Source organism: Mytilus galloprovincialis, chromosome 4 (assembly GCF_965363235.1).
Source record: "Mytilus galloprovincialis chromosome 4, xbMytGall1.hap1.1, whole genome shotgun sequence".
In the NCBI taxonomy this organism is placed as follows: Eukaryota; Metazoa; Mollusca; class Bivalvia; order Mytilida; family Mytilidae; genus Mytilus; species Mytilus galloprovincialis.
In genome coordinates this window covers 12,252,474-12,272,849 of record NC_134841.1, presented here as the reverse complement: position 1 = coordinate 12,272,849, position 20,376 = coordinate 12,252,474, and the positions used below count along the sequence as shown (strand labels likewise).

The following is a 20,376-nucleotide window of genomic DNA, read 5'->3' as shown; positions in this document are numbered from 1 at the left end:
TGTCAGGTGGGTGAAAGTGTAACTTTCAATAACTATGAAGGACAACTCCTAGAAGTAATCTTACACAATGGAAATTTGCCATGATTGACTAAGCTGAGCAGATGAATATACTGCCTTTGGTGTTTGTTTGAGTTGAAGATAAAATAATTCCACGACTCCCATTACCAAGCTGACATTTAAAGTAAAAAAAAAAAATAATATTCATCCTATTTTTTGAGATATGAGACTTATTAAATGGGTCATTTAAAAAAAATGTCGAATTTTGAAATTTCAAAATTGATTTAAAGTTATTTATTCAAACAACCCTCATCACTAGCAAATCAAAACAAACAATACTTATTGAACAACATACATAAAAATGCAATCTTGGTTATGTCATACAAGAATATTTTGAAACTTTTTTTTGATAGGGGGTGCAATGTATTGTATCTCTTGTTACTATGTTCAGACGGAATTTTTGGGTTATTTGGAAAAGGTTTCGATAAATTTTGAAGTTTGTTTTTTGTAGCCAAGAAGATGGTTTTCAAGAGTAAAAACTTCTATATGCATGCATTCTGTGAAATAATAGACTGTTTGCCAATTTTCCATGTTGTACTGAAAAATGCCTCTAAAAATTGTTTTTCAAAGGTTATAAAAATAACAACCAGTAATGCAAGTCTAAGATAGCAATATATAATGTTCCGCATTTTCTCTTTGAACTTATTTTGATGGTGACAGGAACGTATGTTAATGATATATCACTATGTTAAGGTCTTTCCTGTTACCCTTTTTGTCTAACCTGTTACCTGTTAATGCTAAATTGTAAAGATTAAGACTTAATAACCTCATAATGAGTTCAAACAACGAATTACTTCATCATGTGTGCAACTAGATGTCATTATAAACTTTTTAAAGACATTTCTGTCTACTGTAGTATGGCCTGTCACTATAACCATAGCAACCATAGTAACATGATAGACATAACAGGATAGACAAATTTTTACATTTTTGAATATGTTATGAAACAACTACTCCCTTTGATGAAGTGATAATGTTTTTCTGTTGTGATATTGGTTTACAACACGTTATTGAACTTTTTCTAAGTATTACATTGGTGTAATTAACAAATATGTTGGTAACAGCATAGAAACGACAAGAAAGTACCCCATGTTGTTTTTACTAAATGTCTTGATTCTTTTTTTTATCGTCCCTGTTATGCAATAAACGTGCTGTTTTTAGTTTACTTTGCATTTTTTAAATCATGACTGACTAGTTCAATATTCACAGAGAGAACAATTTAACGGCTGATTTAAGTAGCGGTAACAGGATGGACATGAACTTCATGTACGCTGAATTTAGTTTTGCAGAAAAAATGATACATACAATAATAAAGAAGCTACGATTTTTTGTTAGAGTTATTATTAACGTTCTAAGAAAGTCCCTTATGACGATATCAAGACGATCAGAAAATAGCAAAAAAATCATTTGAAATGTGTTACTCTGACACTGTACGCGCACGAATTACGCAAAAATAGGACTTAAATTTTGTGAAAATGACACATGATTTGAAAGAATTTTTCTACGAATGAGACGATAGTACAAACTCGTCAGAAATTAAGGAATTATCAAGTATAGATACTTCGAAAATGTCAAATAAATCATCCACCCGTATAACGAGCAATGCATTCCAATTTTTCTATCTATCGTGCAGTCATCTTCCATAATTTTTACCCATTTGACAATGTGAAATACATTTTCTTAACACAGATGTTATTTAAAATTATCATTTCTTTCGAAAGGTTTGACTATCTTTCCTGAGAATGTTTAATTCAAATTTATGCTTTATTATTTTTGACAGTAAATCATGGTTCCTGATAGGTTACAATCAATACACATGCCTCTATAATTAACCTTTGATCGTTGATCATTTGTTGCTACCTCGGCAAGTTATGTGCAAGACACAATTTAGTTTCGTATCGAAATCAATATGTACAGTTTACTATATGCAACAATCACAACATCATCCTCTATCGATTCGATGTTAACGACATTTTAAATATTAATTCATGATGTTCTCTAATTATTCAACATTTCCATATTAACATAAGGTTTTGTCATTGGCGTCGTCGTCGAAACCGACATGTGGTTATGTCATTAATGTATAAAAGTAAATTCACAAAAAATTTCCGAGGAAAATTTGAACATAAAAGTCCCTTATTATATAAATATAAGTTCATTAATATCTATTCGATATAAACGTGTCAATTATTGCCGATTTTGACAGATTCAGATTCAGATTCAATCCATCTGGATTAGTCATGAACATGTATATTGCCGTAAGTTTTCTTTATCTAGTAACCTCTCGCTAGTACAACGCACCTTAACCTGTCATAAACACCAAACGTGGACATTAACTAATTTTCAAAGATTCTTAAAGACAAATTGTTTTACAACAAATCATTTGGATTCGTTATAAATGTAAAAGATCGTGCATAGAGGACTTAGTTAATTAAATATACATGCTTTAGTCTAATGATTTCCTTAACATTACAATTTTAAGAAACGCGTTACATATGACTTGTAGGTTTTAACTTGCAACCAAGATAATTAATTTCGTCGACTTTTTCCACGCCACAGTCATAACTTAATTTATTGGACGTAACGATGAACATTGTTCATTTTTCCTGCCACATTCACAAGTATATTGATAGTACATTAATCTGTTATAGAAATGCATTGATACATTCAATAAAATCAGAGAAATGAAGTACGTAACACATCTATAAATTATCTCAAATATAACATTTATATTATATATGCATAAATTATAACAGTTATAAATTAATTGAAATATAATTACTTCAAAAATCAAATTCTAAATGACGTTTGATAAAATACTGAATCCTCTATATATAAAATAATAGAGACTCTATTATCAGAGTATACTTTTAAATTTTTTTGTGACATATTATCTTTTTAAACAATCGTTTTGATTAGTTTTTAGTTAAATGGGTTTATAACTTCACTTAATATATTAGCTCTTTGTCGTAAATCTTCATTTAATTTGTTGTTTAAATTTGTAATTCATCTGATAATACTGTAATGATAATTTTAATCAAGCGAATATCCGGCAATCTTTTCATAACTACGAGTTTCTGCATCTATTTAGAATAATACTTTGCTTTGTCAGAGAAGGTTTCTCATTAAAAACCCGTTTGCTTATAATTTACATACAACGGTATAACTATAGAAGCAATTAACTATGGTAATCGTGCAGTGAAAAAATATTTCATGTATCGATTTAAATTATGGACAAAAAACAAACCATCCGACGCAAGTACGAAGGTTAAGCATGTGTTATACGCCAAGGTAGTGTAACACTATTAACTATTGACTTATTTGTTTCGACATAGGAATATGCAGTGTCTTTATATAAAAGAAAAGTTGTCCGTCTTATATACATTACTTTTACTGACGCATGGTGATCATTGGAGTCAATCTCTAAACTATGTATGCTACTCAACATTTGGACGGAGATATTCAATATAACTCACGAAATAATCCACAGGTATCTATATGACTGTAATATCAAATATGTCTTATAATGGAAGGAAAATCTAATATAAAAGACGAATGGTATGACGCGGATTTCACAAAAGAGTAAACATTCGAGACTTGACGTGGTAAACGAGGAGAGCAAATGCTATGTGTAGAAAACGGGCGTCATTTAGCCCGCAATTTTACACAGTAGTTAAATAAACAAAAATATGTATACTCACATCAAAGAAAAAAAATCATACACATCATATTTGACCCTGTCCGTGTAAAGCGCATCAGAGTACAAAAGTCACATTCGACTTCCGACAATCGAGATAAATGATCGACTCACAAATCATTTTTACATTCTGTACCATATGTGTGTGTGTGTGTTTATATCAAAGGAAAGTTTTTATATTTAGTTTGTGATAGAAATATTAAATTTTCATATATCATCATTTTGTTAAGGCTTAATCATCAATAGATTCAGCCTGGTAACTTTTTCATTCTTAATTATCAAGACTTAAATCCATTGTCTCAAATGATTGAGGACACAGACTTGTGTTGTCCCGCAAGCGAAATTGAACACGGAATTCCGTATTGAAATAGTAATACCCCAATTTTTTTAGTAACAATCAAGGACGTACTCCTGGTAGAAATCCTAACGCATTGGAAAATTGCAATGTTTGACTTAGCTGAGCAGTTGAGCTGCCTTTGATGTTTAACTGCGTTGTAGACAAATAATTCCAGGACTTTCAAGGACAAGCTGACATTTAAAGTAAAGAAAATTAGTATTCATCTAATCTTTTGAAATATAAAATTTATCTAAAATTTAGTTCGTCGTTTTTAATGACTGACTCAATTCAACAAAAAAACAGTACAAGGATACAAAATATAATTGTTCCGATGTTGAAATCGATGTGAGGTACCAAATAAACAACGTACAATCAAACAGTGTTTGAATGAGTTTTTCTACGAATGAGAAGATAATACAAACTCGTCTGAAATGCATGCAGACAGGTCATAATTAAAAACAATTCTAGTAGTATTTAACCAAATAATGATACTTTGAAAACGACAAACAAATCATCCACCCGTGTTTCGAGCAATGAATCGCAATTTGTCTATCAATTGTCAAATGCAGACAATATGTTCCATAATTTTGATCAATTTGACCAATGTGAAATGTATTTTCTTAAAATAGATGTTATGTTATAGATATTTTATGTCTTTCGAAAGGTTTGACTCTCCTTCCTGATAATGCTCACTTCAAATTTAGCCTTTATTTTTTTTGACACTGTATCATGGTAGCTGAGAGTGTTTATATTCCATACACATGCTTCTATTAATGTTGACAGAATATTGTTTTATGACATTCTTTGTTACTTAATAAAAGTCTGACATTATATCTTCGTACTTAATTCCGTGACACATGATATCAAGACAAATTAAACTGCAATACAAATTTAATTTGATTCCTCAATCTTTGTTTGACTTGTCAATTATTTCCAAATGACTTGTAAGATACACAAATCAAACAAATAAAAAGAATTATAAGAAACGATTCGATATCTTTGTCAAATCAACACGAACTGAAATAAAGTGATTAACTGCAAAAGAAAAAAATCTTGTAGACTTCAAATATTTGCACGAATTATCACGGAGACAAGTATTAGCACAGTAGGTTTAATGGAGAGTTAAAAGTATGGTTGGAAACGATAAGTATTTTTGCCTTGACTTCTTCATGTGAAGGTTTTTGTCTTAATTCTCCATAACTGCGACTGCTATTAATTCTAGTTCCAAACAATAAGAACATGTGGTATGATTGCCAATGAGACAACTCTCCACAAGAGACAATTTGACTGGCATAGAAGTAAACAACTATAGGTTATCGATAGGGCCTCAACGAGAAGCATACGGTCAAAAAGGCCCCAAAAATGACAATTCAAGAGAGAAAACTAATGACCTGGTTTATGTACAAATCAATAAACGAAGAACAATATTCATATGCAGCAACACATGACAAATACTGAAATACAGACTCATGACTTGGGACAGGCACATGCAGAAAGGGAAATACAGACTCATGACTTGGGAAAGGCACATGCAGAAAGGGAAATACAGACTCATGACTTGGGACAGGCACATGCAGAAAGGGAAATATAGACTCATGACTTGGGACAGGCACATGCAGAAAGGGAAATATAGACTCATGACTTGGGAAAGGCACATGCAGAAAGGGAAATACAGACTCATGACTTGGGACAGGCACATGCAGAAAGGGAAATATAGACTCATGACTTGGGACAGGCACATGCAGAAAGGGAAATATAGACTCATGACTTGGGACAGGCACATGCAGAAAGGGAAATACAGACTCATGACTTGGGACAGGCACATGCAGAAAGGGAAATACAGACTCATGACTTGGGACAGGCACATGCAGAAAGGGAAATATAGACTCATGACTTGGGAAAGGCACATGCAGAAAGGGGAAAACAGGGTTCCGATTTGGTACAGGCACACTCCGAATTTGAATAACAGGCTCTTGCATTGCTATATACAGAAACATACATAATTCGAATGTTTACTGGCGACATATCACATCTTAATTCGTAATCGCGCAGTTAATCGAAAGCTAGTTCAGTCCAATAACAACAAATAAATGACCATGGGCCTAATACTAATAGTGGGATAGTTTAAGTACCGGTCTTTGTAAAAATCATGCAGAAGGTGATTCATGACATGTCACAGAAGTAATTTGTTTTGCCCTATATCATAAGAACTTTGGTAGATGGGTAAAATTCTGTATTTATTTTTCCTGTATTATGCCCGTTGCCATGGTAACCATCAAATCAACATTTTGCCTGAATATGTGAAAAAAGACCCTTTTTGAAAAATAAAATAAGGGAATTTAAAGTCCCATAGAAATAAAGTTAATCAATACAAACAATATGTATATTTACAGTATTGACAAACAAAACCCCAAACTATATAAAAACGTTAACATTGTGAATTTACTAAATAGTTTGTTTCCATAGCAACCATTTAAAAATGTGTTAAAATTCGAAAATGAAAATTTCAAAAAACTCCCTAAATTTTAAATCTGTTTATCTCCCAAGACCAACAATACAATGACATGTCATTGACAAATTTTGAAAGATCACATTCTATATATTCAGAAAATAAAAAGAAAGTCGTGTGTTTTTTTTTCTTTAAAAAAATAATTTTAGTCAAAAATTGTCAATTTTCACCAAAATTCAGATTACCAAACAGATGAATACTGAAACATTTTGAACTTAAAAAGCTAAAATATTCCATTAATATGTGCAATTCTGACACACATTTGTTAATTTTAAACGAGAATATATGATAAATGAAGATGTACTTGTACAAAATGAAAAAATCATCAATATGGGTATGGTGCACCCCCCTTTTTTTCGATTTTTTTTCTTTTTTTTTTCAAAATTATAAAATTTGTTGAAAAAAATGTGGTATCTCATTGTGTTTACTTGTGAACTAAGTATTTTAAGAATTTAAGCATAACACAACTTCTAAAGTTGAGGGCAACATATGTACCACCTCCCTTCAATCTTATATGTAAGATTTCTCAGAAGTTTAAAAAAAAATGGTAATACGCATAACCCGTTGTCGTGTCTAAGACTGATGCTGTCAGTGAAAAAGAATAATGTTGAAACAAAAACTTAATTAATAGTAGGTCTATGTATAAAGATAAGAGGATGTGTTGTAATTGTCAATTAACAATTAACTCTCCACAAGAGAGCAAAGACATAGAAATAAACAACCACAGATCACCATATATCCTTCAACAATGAGCATAACATGATTATCTATAAAACAAATCTTAAAGAACATTTAAAAAAAAAATAGCTCAGGATACTTTCTCTTTCAAAATGGCTATAAAGAAGTTACAGTAACAATTTAATGCAACTCATTGTTAGTTTTTGAAACAGATTGATGCTTTAAAAACTTTAACCCTAGACTAAGATCTGCTAAGCAAGGAGGCTCTCCCTGAAATGTCTGGTTGGTTTTATTTATCATTGAATTACTTTTGAAACTCTGTAAGTGTTATGTAAAGATTTTAATACAAGTATCATATTAACTTAACATTATCAATGTTCTAAGAAAATGAGTTCAGGGTAAGATGAACTATGTCAGACAGACGAAAAAGAGAGAACGGAAACGGAAAATTCAGCATTTTTTCCCATTTTTAAAGGGGCATAACTTATTGACAGTACATGCTACACCAATAACATTCTAACTGTTCTGAATTTGATGGAAATAAGCATTGTGTATAAGTTTCAAAACATTTGGTTGTGGCAAACTTAAGTTAGAGAACGGAAACAAAAAAGTCAGCATTTCTTTTCCACTTGTATAAGGGTATAACTCTGGAACGGACGTACTTACGGACAAGGGTACAACTTAATGCCCCCTTTGCTACGGTGGGGGCATACAAATTCTACATGTTCTATCTGAGGAAATATATACCAACGATCTACATTAAATTGTGCAAGAATTTGTCAATGTTTCTATTGTATATGGTGGAAAAGTACAGCTTGTCTATTATTTTACCTAACTGAATTGTTATTTGTATACGGCAGAATAATCGCGTTTTTTATGGTTCTCAAAAATATTTTCCTTGTGGCCTTGAGGAAAATTTGCTGGTCCTAACTATTATATACTGTTTTGATTCTCAAACCTTTATGACAACCATGTGCAATGACCATGCATTGAATTTTGCCTAATTTAATCAATTGTTATATTTACACATTTTTATGCCCCCGCAGTGGCGGAGAGGGCATTAAGGTTTACCCTTGTCCGTCCGTCAGTATGTCCCAACGTTGGTTTCTGTTCTCTATCTTTAGTTCGCCTCAACCAAATTTTATGAAACTTAATCACATTGCTTATTACCATAAAACACAGACTAAGTTTGCATTTTGGTGGTGTCACTTAAACCGTCCAAGAGTTATGCCCCTTTACAAATAGAAATATTGCTGAATTTCCTTTTCTGTTCTCTAACTTTAGTTTGTCTTTACCGGATGTTATTAAAATTATACACAATGCTTAAAACCACCAAATGCAGATCAACTTTGAATCCGTTTATAACTTTTATGATATGCAAGCGGGAGCATCATCTGTGTCCAATGGACACATTCCGCATTTATTTCAAATCTTTAAGATAAGTTATATGATTATATATTAGAATAGAAGAAAGGTTCTGTACTTCTTCTTCAATTTCAATTCTAGCACAGTCAAATCAACATAGTGACAAATAAGTGTTTGCATAACGGTTTCGATACATGTCGATTTACATGGAAGGTAAATAGTAACAGCCATTATGTATACATAATCAGACTCTGCGCAATAGTATACTAGTCCACAAAAGAAACAATACAAGGCAATGTATTTTCCATAGATAATGAAATTGGAAACACTGTACCAAGATTAAAACTCCCATTTGTATAATCTTTACAGAGTGTTATTATCTTATCAAAACCACTGATTTAAGACCCAAAAAAAATTTTTTATTTTTTCATTTTTGTTATATCAAAAATAGTATTTTTATAAATAAACCAGATGCTCCGCAGGGCGCAGCTTTATACGACCGCAGAGGTCGAACCCTGAACAGTTGGGGCAAGTATGGACACAACATTTAAGCTTGATACAGCTCTGCATTTGGATTGTGATTGAAAAGTTGACACAACATAGGTTTCTGACACAGAATGAATGTGGTCTAAGAACTTAAACTTAAATACTTAAAAAATTTTAAAGTTGACATTTACCTATTATGGTCCAATATCCAAAATCTAAATACATGGTTAGATTCAGCATATCATAGAACCCCAAGAATTCAATTTTTGATGAAATCAAATAATGTTCAATTTTAGACCCTTTAGACCTCAATGTGGACCAATTTGATAACCGGGCCCAAATATTAAAAATCTAAATACATGGTTGGATTCAGCATATTGAAGAACCCCATATATTCAATTTATGTTGAAATCAAACAAAGTTTATTTATGGACCTTAATGTAGATCAATTTGAAAACGGGACAATACTATGCAATTGAATATTTCTTGCTATCGCGCAAAACTGTGCAATTGAAAATTTCTTGCTATTGCGCAATATTGTGCAATTAGATATTTCTTGCTATTGCGCAATACTGTGCAATTGAAGATTTCTTGCTATTGCGCAATACTGTGCAATTGAAAATTTCTTGCTATTGCACAATACTGTGCAATTGAAGATTTCTTGCTATAAAGAATAATGTGCACTTGAAAATTTCTTGCTATTGCACAATACTTAATATAATAATTTTGGACCCCAACTTGAAAACTGGGCCCATAATCAAAAATATAAGTACATGTTTAGATTCAGCATATAAAAGAACCACAAAAATTCAATTTTTGTTATAATCAAGCTAAGTATAATTTTGGACCCTTTGGACCTTAATGTAGACCAATTTGAAAACAGGACCAAAAATTAAGAATCTGAATACTCAGTTAGATTTGGGATATCAAAGAACCCCAATAATTCATTTTTTGATTAAATCAAACAAAATTAAATTTTTGACCCTTTTGGCCCATAATTCGTTGGGACCAAAATTCCCAAAATCAATCCCAACCTTCCTTTTATGGTCATAAACCTTGTGTTTAAATTTCATAGATTTTTATTTACTTTTACTAAAGTTTGAGTGCGAAAACCAAATGTCTTTGGACGACAACGACGACGCCAACGTGATACCAATATACGACCAAAATTTTTTCAATTTTTGCGGTCGTATAAAAAATCGAAAATAGAATTTATTTTTTTTAATTTAAACATGGTCTGCTTAAAATTTTGATTGCTATCCGTCCATGTGTCCATCTGGCTGTCCGTGTGTTTGTCTGTCCGGTCTTTGCAGCGCTCGCACATGTACAAATTCTGTCAGATTTTTTTTACGAAACTAATACTTTAGGTTAATGTAAGCAATATCTCAAACAAGTTATATATTGGTGGTCAATCGACTTTTATAAAAACAGTTATAACCCTTGAAAATAATAAATTTATGGAAAATAGCCCCGTTAGCGCTCCCACAGGTACAATTCTTGCCAGATTTTTAATAAAACTTATACACTAGATTAATATCAATAATATCTCGGATGAGTTCTATAATCATGGACAATTGACTTTTTTAAAGAGTTATGACCCTTAAAAATATTAAAATTTATGGAAAGTGGCCTCGTTAGCGCTCTCGATGGTACATTTTTTTTATTTTTTATTTTCAGTTTATTTCTGATAGAACGGACGTAGTTTTTTTTTAGGTCACCGTTTCAAAGGAACTGTGAATTTTGCCATCACTTTGCGTCCGTTGTCGTCTGTCCGGTATAAAATATTTGAAACATATCCACTGAAACTACTGAACCAATTCCAGTAAAACTTAAACTGAATGATCCTTAGGATATCTAGAATAAAGTTTGTGTTTTATTTTCTATTTTGTAAAAAAACATGGCCGCCAAGGGTAAAATAGAACATAGGGGTAAAATGCAGTGTGTAGCTCATATCTCAAACACTAAAGCCTTTTAAGAGCAAATTTTAAGATGAATCTAACAACCCATTGTTGGGTTGCGGCCACTACATTGTTAATTGTACGGAAATTTCGCAGTTTTTGTTATTATCTTGAATATTATTAATGACAAAGATAAACTGTAAACAGCACAACTTTCAACAAAGTAAGATCTACAAATAAGTTTATATGACCAAAATTGTCAATTGAATCATTATGGAGTTATAGCCCTTTAAAGAAATTTTTCACAATTTGTTCATCTAGTTTGCCTTCTTTAAAAACAAATCTTCTTCTGAATATGCTTAATCAATATCAGCCCAACTTGGGAGTATCTTGTATAAATTTAGTTTTTTATTTTGTACTTCAAGAAACTTAGCCACTATGGCTAAAATGGAACATAGGGGTAAAATGCATTTTTTGCTTTTGAAGAAAAAACGACAGATACAAAGAACATTTAAATGGAATTGTAATGTTAAGCCACTCATTGATATATATTGAAAGGGACAAATAATCATTGATGCAAGATTTAACCAAAATTTAAAAAAAAAAAAAAAAAAATTTCAATTTGCACAAAACAAGTGTAATAAGGGATGCAGCTAGCCTTCATTCAGTCATCAGCCTTTCGGCTATTTTCTGTTGTTTGGGTTATTGTCTCTTTGACACATTCCCCATTTCTAAAAAACAACAACTAATATATAAAAATGTTGTAGGGGGGTCTATTATTGAATGTCATGTTTTAATGCTCAAAATGTTCATAATTAAATTCCATCTTTTAAATTTTTTAATAATTTTTGGAATTTTGAAAAAAAGGGGGGGGGGGGCACCATGCCCAGAGAGAAAAAATGTCCTTCTCTACAAAAATAACTCTAACAATTATATTTTCTCATTTATAATTACGAAATGTGTGTCAGAAATGCACGCATAAATGGAATGTTTTAGCTTTTTAAGTTCAAAATGTTTCAGTATTCATCTGTTTGGTAATCTGAATTTTGGTGAAAATTGACAATTTTGGACTAAAATTATTTTTTTAAAGAAAAAAAAACACACGACTTTCTTTTTATTTTCTGAATATATAGAATGTGGTCTTTCAAAATTTGTCAATGACATGTCATTGTATTGTTGGTCTTGGGAGATAAACAGATTTAAAATTTAGGAGTTTTTGAAATTTTTCATTTTCGAATTTTAACACATTTTTAAATGGTTGCTATGGAAACAAATTATTTAGCAAATTCAAAATTTTAACGTTTTTATATAGTTTGGGGTTTTGTTTGTCAATACTGTAAATATACATATTGTTTGTATTGATTAACTTTATTTCTATGGTTCTTTAAAATCCATTATATTTCAATTTTCAAAGGCTACTTATGGACGTATTTAGGCAAAATTTTGTAAAGACGGTTTCCATGGCAACCAAGGTTCAAAAGAAAAAAATAATACAGGAAACTTATTTTCATACCATACCTTCCTCAAAAACAAAATATAAAGACATTTGAAGAGGGGTCATGAATCGCCCATCAACAGGAAGCTGCATGATTCTTACAAAGACCGGTACTTAAAAATCTCGAAGATTTAAGTTTTTTTTTGCATACTCGTTTAAATAAACAAATAGTTCAAATTTCTTGAATTAAAGTTATCAAAACATATAATAGTGAAATATGGCCTGTCTTTTGGTTACAAGTGGAAAATTTAAACGAAGCATATTTATCTTTTAAAAACAAAACAATTACGGTTAGATAATGACCAATTTATTGATATGATAATATTGTAATTTTAGCTTCTACGGTACGATAATAGAGACCAAAGACGTGTTATGTGACAATTCACCATGGTTGCAGATGCAAGTAGGAAAAGTGCTATTAAATGAATGTCTACATTTAGATAGTAACATTCTTCCTAACAGATTTAGACATAGATTTGATCAAAGAAAAAATTTTAAAAAAATACTGAAATATATAATTTGAAAAATACTTTTATAAACATTAAGGGAAAGCTAAGGCGGTTCTCAATGATAGTGATTACCATTTCTAAAAAAAAACACCTAACATAGACATTGATACAAAAAAAAAAAAAAAAAACAGGTATAATAAATTTGGCTAAATGTTGTTTGAATAAAACGGTAAGTCAAACGTGTTATTAAAGCCAGTCAGCAAGCAGACGAGACCGATGTTCAATTCATTAATATATCTTTTAGATCACCTTGTTCCGGTTGGAGTTTAAAAGAAAACTTGATCTTCGAACGGAGTTATTTCAGTTTTGAATGTTTCATTGTGATGTATAGTCTAAAACCCCGAAATAGCGACGAAGTTTCAACACTGAACTAACCATCAAGCGTCGCTAAGCAGAGACGAAGTAAATTTCATGCACAGTATATTAGTTCCGGGATATATATAGAACGTATCATTTAACTAAATCTAAGTGGAGTATTGCAGAGCATGTACGGAACAAACTCTGCACTGGAGATTGGCGTCGCGTCGGAGTTTATCTTGGGCTATATAATTAATACTAAATTGTATCTGACATCATCTTTGAAACCAGTGATTGCCAATGAATATCGATCATATTGTTTTGTACGTGTAGACAAAATAAAACTTCAACTTTTTTTATTTCATAGATTTCATTTCATGGTGTAGTTAATCCGTTGTAATAGCTCTTCACACTTCTGTGTTTGTTTCTTCATAAATGGAACCACAAGGTAGCTGCGTTGGGGGGTTATTTTTTTACGCAGTGCATTTATTGCAATAGAAAAAAGTACATTGACTGAAAATTTTCACTGTTTCACTTATTCATTTTATTCATCTAGGCAGTGACGACCTAGGTACAATGGTGCTCTTATATATTCGCAAATTAAATAACAAAATAACCAAACATAAAAGAGACAGTACATCATACAACATAACGTTTCCTAATCAATTTTATTTGGCATTTATCACTATTAAAGACTTTGTTCTAAAGAGAGATGGTCGCCAGAAGTAAGAGTTCCCTGGTGATTTTACGAAAAAGTAAATTCGATTATATAATTACCTAACTTGGTATTTGATTTAGCAGACTTTCTTGTTAGAGAAAGTAGAGATTGTGACAATGATAATGAGAAAATGTATTTGTAACAGCATGTGTTTAACGATAGGATGCCTTAAAGTATGGAGAAACCAGATTTAAATACCAACGATTAATCGAATGTAAGGTGATTTTGATTGAAAACTATAGCTTCGAGTAATGCAGTTTTTCTATGTTGCTGACAACTTCAAAGCGAGAAATCAATTATAAAAGAACTTTACACTATCAATTGAAGTATCATCTTATGCAACATGTTATTTTTTGAACGGCTGATGGAATAGCTATGACATTCTCGCGGTTTGAAAAATGTTGTTTATATGTTATCGGTTAACCAATAATATTAACATTTAAACAACGTATCTTCAAATAAGGAAACGTCTCGTTACACAAATTTACGATAATGATTTCTATTTCAATACAAGTCATATCTTTTTCTTCAGTGTAATGAAATTTAAAACTGACGTCAACTTGATTTCGAAAACGACCTTGATGGCTCAATGTTTCGCCTGAACAAGGTAGACATCCAAGTGGCATTTAAAATTTTATTCATATTTCCCCTTACTAAATCAGGATCCCAATGGATACTTTCTTATAACAACGGCATCTGTTAAGACAAAAGGTGCATAATTAAATGTGTACACGTATTGATCTTTTGAACGGTATTTGTTGTCATTTCTAAAATCTAATAATAATGATGCGAAAAAGCCAATATGCAACCAATACCATAAAGAACATACAATATTATAAAAGAAAGAAAGAAAACTAACGAAAACCCCAAATATTCATTTATCTATTCAAACATCTTACAGTGAAAGTTTAGGTTTGAGTATTTGTTTGTTTATTATTTTGTTTATATTAATTTTTCTGTGTTATGTTTTTTCGTTACAGAGACAAGTGTTTATCAAAGTATCATTTCTAAAAATCGGCGAAATTGACACGCTAAAAGAAAATTTCTCAGCAGATGTTTATATACAGTCCAGATGGAGAGAACCCCAGCTCGACAAACAAGCAGCTAATGTAAGTTATTAATTTTATAAATGAAAGAAAAATACCTTAAACTATTGTTTCTTTTATTCATGTCTCCGTGGTCATTTAATAACATAATAACATCATCAATATGTTTACAAGTCATATTTCCGACAATTTCTAGCCAGATTGCGGTCGAATTTACGTAAAGACATTCAAATCAAAGGTGCAAACTGTCAAAGCTGCATAAACTGCTTAAATGCAAATCTAACTATCAATATTTAGACATGGGAAACATCATTTTAAAGGCGTATTCTGTGACAAGGTGTCATATTGTGTAGACACAGGTGGTAATATACATTCAATGTTATTTAGACTACCCCCTAAAACCATATAAAATGGCTGTTTTGTCATACAAACATGTTTACTATGGCACGGTTATGACAAAGTAGTGTCACTAACAATTATACTATGTTGAGAGGAATTCTAAACTGTTAAATGTCTATATCATTTGTGCTTATATTTCTTTTATATTTTCAACAAAAAATAATTTCCTGTTGGCTTTTTGGTTCTATTGACCTTTTGTGTTAACATATATCTAAAATATTTATTTGGATATAAATGTCTACTTAAATAAACAAAAACCAAATTAAAATGTAATTAAAACCCTTAGCACATAACACAAGTCGGTAGGCTTTGTTTGCATATATAATATTTACAAAATAGAAAACAAATGCTGTTTTAGGGAGGGACAAATTTATTTGTTAAAAATAACATTCTTATTCAAACCCCTAAAAATCTAAATAGATATCAACATCATAAGATGCCTGAAGTCTTAATTGACAACGTATGCGTTACTTTAGGAGAAGTGTTAAATAAACGAAATCCATTTGCATACAAAATGTGCTTGCTCTTCTTCTTTCCTTTATTCATATAAGGCAAACTTTATACAAGAGCTTCTTTGTGAGAATTAAAGGATGGTAGAATTATTCGTTTACTTCCACAATATTGATGATTTCCTCTAGCTGAAAAGTTCAAAGTTTGGTGCCTGAGTGTGCTGAAAGCACCTACCTCATCGAATCTGGAATAATGATTTAATACCTTCGAAAATATTAAGGAAGCCATCGCGAGTGTGTTAACCGTTATGTAATATCTGTTTCACAGAAGATTACCAATATGTTCCAATTGTCGTCACCATTGTCCATCCTCTTATACGCGGATAATACATAGTCAAAATAGACTTATCTCTGAGAAAACAGTCCAGTATACTTACACGAACAACACGTCACGAGTGCCACCATATGGAGCAGAATATGTGCAAACTTCTTTAGCACAGATTATCTTCGGATTTTGTTGTGGTCAATGTTGCTTAGTACTTGTTTTTCTCTGCTTGTGTTTTGTATGGGGTTGTTTGTCTTTATATCGTTTTTGGTTTTTGACATTCCAATGCCAGGAAAGGTAATAGAAGAATCTAAATAACAATGATACATAAATTAACAATGGACTACTAGCAGTTACTGTTATGCCAGATTCAGACCTCAATTAAACTGATTAAAATAAAATATTATGTCCTCATCATATGAATATCAAGCACAATCCTTCCCGTGAGGGGTTTAATATGATACAATCATAAAATATACGACAAGAACATAACCCGTGTCCTGTCAACAACTGGTTTTGGAATAAATGTGTTCATTTCCACTTGGTTATTTCATTCGTTTGTACAGATTTAATACCTCCAATATTGTTAACGCATGCTATTATAATAGAATTATCACAAAATATCTTCACATGAATATCTGAATAAATTTTATTGAAAGCTTTTAGAGTATATCATTTCAACTTCCGTGTATTTCCTGGTCGTTTTTTATAAAGCACCCCAACCTCTTAATGAGGCGTCACATGTCAAAGAAATATCTGGAAATGTTGGTTAACAACCTTCATGTCAGATGTTATACTCATATTTTGATAAACAAATTCCCAAATGACTGCTTTAAGACGTGTATACTAGCAGGCCTATAATATGGGTAACTAATCTTAAACTAGCTATATTTTCCTATCTCAGATTTGGCATTATGCAACAATTTTCTATACATTTTCTTTGGGTAACACAACCGTCATAGATTCAAAATCAACGACACTACCTAAAAGTCAAATTGTTTGACAGGCTTGAAAACCAATGATCTTGCATGAATTACAAACCTGCTCGTGCATTTTTCATTGTTATTCAACGAAAATTTATTTTCTAAGATACCTGGGACGATCTTATTTCACAAAGGATTTCTATTGTCTACTTATTGTACCTCGAACTTATTTACCCGATGTAGGTCTTTAAGTTGAAGTTCAATTCAATAAAAGTTAATCGGGTACGACTAATTAAATACGCCCTCTTAAAATCAGGGGGCCCGAAATAGGATTGGGAAAAACACCCAGCAAAATACCTTAATTTACCATTTCAAGAATTTGTTTGATTCAAAGTGCTTTTGGTTGCTTTTAAATATCTTCGATCAATAATCAGGCGGTATTTTGTGGAAATAAATAACCTGTCCCGAACCGGGAGATGTTGGCTGCAATAGGAATTAATTTATAAAAAAGTCCATATCTCATTTACTTATAGTGGCCGTTATTGTTTGTAAATTCATGACGTTTTGTATATGACATTCGTCTATCGTGGAGAAAAAAAAGGAAGGGGGGCTTTATAACTTACGAGTTCTATCATTATTGTTCAAATCTATTCTATTACGGCATACGTTTTACCTCTAGCGAACGCTCTGCCTTATTGTAAAAAGTGCCACTCTAAATTTGTGAACATTTGCTTCAAATTGATCCACTTTGAATCTAGTCGTGAATATGCATGACATATTTGCCACTGGACACAAAGGAGCAATAAATTAATCAGCTTCATTTAGTGATTTATAATAATTTGTCCTCAGATGATTATAGTCTCAAACAGTTTTCCAATTTTTATATACTTCATTTTTATTTACATTTGAATTTTTATGCGTAAATCTTAGCATTTCTTCCATCATTTTTCTCTTTGCATTTAATCTTTTTTTTTTTAATATTAAAAAAACGTTGTCGTAGTACACATCAGGGGTTACATTGTATAATTTCCAGCAAAACTAACAGGGGAGGGACTACATCAGAAAAACAATCTTCACTGAGTGGCATTAACTCATATATTGAAGCATACAATGACGGCTCCCTCGGCTAGGTGACAACATTTGCTGTTTGAAGTTTATTTATATCTCAGACTGGTATAATAGTTGTCATAAAAGGGGAAAAATGATAAAAAAGGTTGACAACAATTTATAAAAAAGATTCAACTTATTTTGAGCGTTTCATTTTTTTTAATATTGTCTTGCTAATCGGTTTTGTTATAATTTTTTTTCATCTACTATTGTTCTAGCAAAAGTCACAAGAATGTTGTTAAAATCAGCCATGCGACTTATAATTATTTAAAAAGATTAAGTTGACTTTTCTTGTTGTTTACACATTTCAATCATTCAACTCGTGTGTAGATCATCTTTTCCTCTAATGTTTTTTTTAAGGTTAAGATAGCTTGGAATTCTCACTGCACCAGGCATCTGATATACATTCCTATTATATTTTGATCGGACAAAGCTACATGTATTTATATAACCAATAAGCCAAACGAACGCACCCATTTAGCAAGGGTATACTGTGGAACGGGAGAGGTCTAGAGATGTAAATATTTCTATACCCAAGCAAATATTGGTTTTGAATAAAAGGAGATAAAGGTATACATTAATGCGACAGCAACCCAAAGACACAGATGAATAAAATTTTTTAGAGTCAACATTCGGTCTTTTTTTTATAGAACATTCCGTGTACAGAATAATAAGCTTAAAACCGACCCATGACTAAATAATAGTTATACGGAGTTAATTCAATATTTTCCGTCAAATATTATATATCCAAAAAGGCACATTTGATTTACTACAATTATTTACCGTGAAAGATGATAATCCCAACACTTCACTGTATAATAAAACGGTAAAATAAATAATGATAATGGATGACGACCAGCGGCGAATAAAATTAATATTCAGGACGATTACGTGAAATATAATAAGAGCATTAACCCCGTTTTTTACTAGACTGACAAGCTGAGTCTTTTTTTTTTATCGTGTAACTTCACAAGATATTAGTTCGCAGGAAGAAAAGTCACCCGACCAGGACACATTTCCGACGCTGAGCCGGCCAGTCTGTGCTCTTACTTTATGATGCCACGTGTTAAGCGTTGAAATAGAATACCAATTTAATTAACGTCTTTGTTTGACCCGTTCGGGATTCGAACAAATTTAATGACCTCCCGCTCTCGAGGCGAACGCCCCCACACGAGACCAACCAGGAGAGCAGTAGTGATCGGTAGTACAGAATATCATACCAAAAACTAAAGTACAATACACAATACAGTTTCACAGAATTCTCACAGTTACTAAAGCGAGCTAAAAGTGTCTAACCTAAATTGGATGCGTGAAATGATATTGTAAACTACACGTAAACATGGATGATCGACTTCAGGGTAGATTTTATGAATCAAATTAAAAACTCTTGCACCTATTGTACGACCTACCTATTGTATTTAAAATTTATGTGTTATAGTCATTAACAGGCATGGAATATTTGCTACTGGACTTAAAGCAAACAACAATCAATCAATTTGATTAATATCTCTGTTACACAAAGACAAGATCTTGTAAAATGCTATAATTTACAATTTTCATTTAAATTTTTATGTTGTTTTGTTTTCTTTTGTTTTCTTTTTTTTTGGGGGGGGGGGGGGTCTCTTCAGTTTATCACATAAATGACTGCTTATTCAAAAGGTTTAGATATTTTTTTACTATTGTTCTTATCTAATGTTTAAATACGATTTATAACATATGATTTTTTTTGTCAGGCAAGGATAAAACTAAGAAAGATAAAAGTTTTTTCAGGTGTTTTTGCTTCATTTAGACAGTTAGACACTAAAAGGGAATAACGGACGACTAAATTAAAGTGTTTGTTTTCATATAATATATTGAACTTGCGAATATATCTCACCCAACACGTTTTGATCGGGACAGTAAACCTAGTTCAATACGGTTTTATTCATTGAAGTTTACATGCATAGTTCTTATTTAAAAAAAAAAAAAAAAAAAACACAAAGAAAGCAAGATCTATTAATTGATTGGACTGAATAGACAACACTAATTATTTTGCATTCGCATGTATTTTAATGTAGGAAAATTACCAAATCAGAAACAAA

General features: G+C 31.5%; 1 protein-coding gene across 2 annotated transcripts in view; it reads left to right on the top strand.

The window, feature by feature from the left end:
- The window catches only part of LOC143071376 (cys-loop ligand-gated ion channel-like), a 50,836-nt gene that overhangs the window by 19,034 nt on the left and 11,426 nt on the right, over positions 1–20,376 (top strand). For both annotated transcript variants that reach the window (XM_076245628.1, XM_076245627.1), the window contains exon 2: positions 15,027–15,155. In XM_076245628.1, coding sequence (XP_076101743.1) covers positions 15,027–15,155 — 129 coding nt within the window. The remainder of the gene's footprint in view (positions 1–15,026; positions 15,156–20,376) is intronic.